General features: G+C 36.5%; 1 protein-coding gene across 1 annotated transcript; it reads right to left on the reverse strand.

Moving 5' to 3' along the window:
- Positions 315 to 1,136, reverse strand: LOC109835426. The gene has a single exon (XM_020403402.1). The coding sequence runs from the start codon at positions 1,134 to 1,136 to the stop codon at positions 315 to 317; it is 822 nt and encodes a 273-aa protein (XP_020258991.1).

Below are 2,899 nucleotides of genomic sequence, written 5' to 3' on the forward strand. Positions count from 1 at the left end.
ATCCCCAGCAATTTTAGTTTCTAAGAGGACTAGAAAAGAAATACTGTACTCTTGAATAAATTTTTTCACTATTCCATGTTTAGAGGATTTGTTAAACCCCCTAACATTCCAAATAGCTAAGTGCATTATTGATAAGTATCCCCTCTATCAGCATTAGAGGGATCCAAATCAAAAATTTGGTGATCAAGAATAGAAAATTGAGAGGCTTCCACTGATGTTCCAGGATCACTCATAATAGGTCCTTTTGTAGTGTTAACTCTAGTGACAAAAGTAAATCCACTTGAATTAATAGGAAGAGAGCAAGAATAAGCTTTCTATTTCACTTTCTTAGCTTGATTGAAATCTGTGCATGTTTTCCCAGTATGCAGAGAAACATGAAAATTATGTGCATGTTTTTCCAGCAGTGCATGTTTTACAGGAGCTGTATCAATTAGAACATTCTTAGATTCTTTAGCAACTGATCCTTGAAAATTTAGCACCACATCCTTATCAGAAAAGATACCCCTCTCTACAGCCTCCCTCACTTCATTAGCAACAATGGAAGGTTTATTAACAGGCTCCCTCACTTCATTAGAAACACTAGGTACAGGTTTATTAGGCACCCACACTCTTTTTTGAACATGTTTCCTGCAGTGCTGAGAATCATGTCCTACACTATTGCAAAAGGAGCACCATCTTGGTTTGAACTCATAAACCACCTTTTGATGATAACTTTTACCATCCGGACCTTGAATTTCAATTTGATCAAGTAGTGGTTCTTTAAAAGGCAAATCAACTTCCAACAAAACCCTTGCATAACTCAATCTTTGTCTTGAGGCAGTTAGTTTATCAGTAGCAATAGGACATCCAATCAAACTAGCAATCTTACTAATTCCAGTGGAACTCCACAAATTCAACCTTAGGTTAGGAAATTGCACCCATATGGGGTACTTTTGGTCTTGTAGCTTCTCTATGTCCATATCAATTGTCCATGGCTTTAAAACAAGAGGACGTGAGCCAAAGAACCAAGGACCATCTTCCAATATCCCTCTCATACTGCTCTCATTTTGGAATTCAAACAGGAATATACCTTGCTTAATCAAAAATACTTTAGGGATGGAAATTTTACCCCAAAGCTTTGTAACATAGGACTCCATAGATTTATACTTAACATTCATCCCAAATACATGTCCAATTAGAGCAAAATTCCAGAAATTTTCCCCTTCTCTCCATTCATCCTCATTAAATGAAACAGTATTTCCTTGGGAAGAAGGAACAAAATTTAGTGATAAACCTCTTCCAGCTTGTCTATTATCTGAAAATAAACTGACGAAAGATTTCTTAACCCCGACACTTCATTATCAATAATTTTGACCTCGTCATCTTTAATTTCCATGCTCTTATTCTTATTTTGAGAAATTTTAACAGATTTTCCTGCCACTTCATTATCAGTAACTTTGACCTCTTCAACTATATTTTCCAGGCTCATATTCTTATCTTGAGTAATTTCAACAGATTTACCTTTAAAGATTCCTTCAAGATTTGGATTAGCATGATCGATCTTATTCTGATCTAGAAAAGGATTTCGAAACTCATCACAAGAATCCACAACAAGATCAAATTCATCAAATTCTTCAACATCATCAGCCCAGGAGTGAGGAGATTTACCTAGCTCATGAGAGATTCGATGATCACCATCAATCTGAAGAGAATCAGACAGAGGATTTGATCTTGCTAGAATCTCAGATAACAACACCTTCTTCTTTGCTCCCTTAGGCCCTGTGCTCTCCATTTCTCGAGTGAGAGGATTCATTGTTACATCCGAATCAACATCCGATACAGTAGAAGTTCCAGCTCCAGAGCCAGCAGAGATTCTAGACGATGAAGGATAAGAGAAGAGAGAATCTCACAGCTCCAAGTTCAGAGTTCCCTTGCTAGCGCTCTTCTTCTTCCTCGATTTCGCCATTCAAATCTAGGCGGAGGCGCAAAGAACGTGTAAGTAGAAAGCAAAAAAAACCAAACTTCTCTCCTTATGGAAGAAGCATCCTATTGAAATACTCCAAGTCAGTGTGCAATTTGTTCTTAAACCAAAAACGAAAAAGACCTTTGTATCTTCCTGTTAGTTCATTATTCAATCATATGAATGACAAAAGCATATATGGAGTGCTTGTAACTACTTGATTTTCTACAAGATTATGTTTCATTACAAAAGCTTGCATCTGATATTGTCTACTTCATACTATATTTGATAGGGAATTCAGATAAAAAGAAAGCAAAGAGGATCAACGGCTCTGCTATATAAAGGCAAGCGGGTTTACTTTCAATCATTCTCAGTGAAAACAAGGCAGAAGTTGGAGAAAATTTCTAAGGGATCGTATATGTTTGGTTGAGTTCTCAGTCTTATTTTGAACTTCCAAGTACTATTTTTGAATGAGCAATGGGTGTATGTCATATTTTTGTCATAGATGTTTCTCCCAAGCTCTTGTTGGTTGGACGTGTTGTATGCTACACTTTTGTATAGTCTGGCAACTTTTGCTTATATTAATATATTTTTGAATAGTGCATCTTGCCCTATTTTATCTTTAAAAAAAACGACAAAAGCATTTATTATAAGAAGAATGGTAAATTACACCAAAACCCACAAAAACTTTCAATGCTTTGCAGTATCAGACTTGCGGCCTCAGCTTTTGGTTGTTTTCTTTTGGCCTATTCTGTTTTTTGTTAGGATTTTGCAGTATCAGACTCTTATTCCTATGAACAACATCTGTTTGTTTGTTTTCTATCATTGCCTTAGTGGATGTAACTTAGTTTGACGGCTTGGTAGGTGACGACAAGGTCCGCTCCTTATCAGCTCGTTCTTACAACGTAATTTCCTCTAGGTTCTTTGGTTTCGGTTGTATCAGACTCTTAGTTCAGTTTC

Source organism: Asparagus officinalis, chromosome 3 (genome assembly GCF_001876935.1).
Source record: "Asparagus officinalis chromosome 3, Aspof.V1, whole genome shotgun sequence".
Lineage (NCBI taxonomy): Eukaryota > Viridiplantae > Streptophyta > Magnoliopsida > Asparagales > Asparagaceae > Asparagus > Asparagus officinalis.

What these genes read in the sequence shown, in the direction of transcription:
- LOC109835426 (XM_020403402.1), bottom strand. Translation starts at nt 1,136, where the DNA reads ATGGAGTCCTATGTTACAAAGCTTTGGGGTAAAATTTCCATCCCTAAA.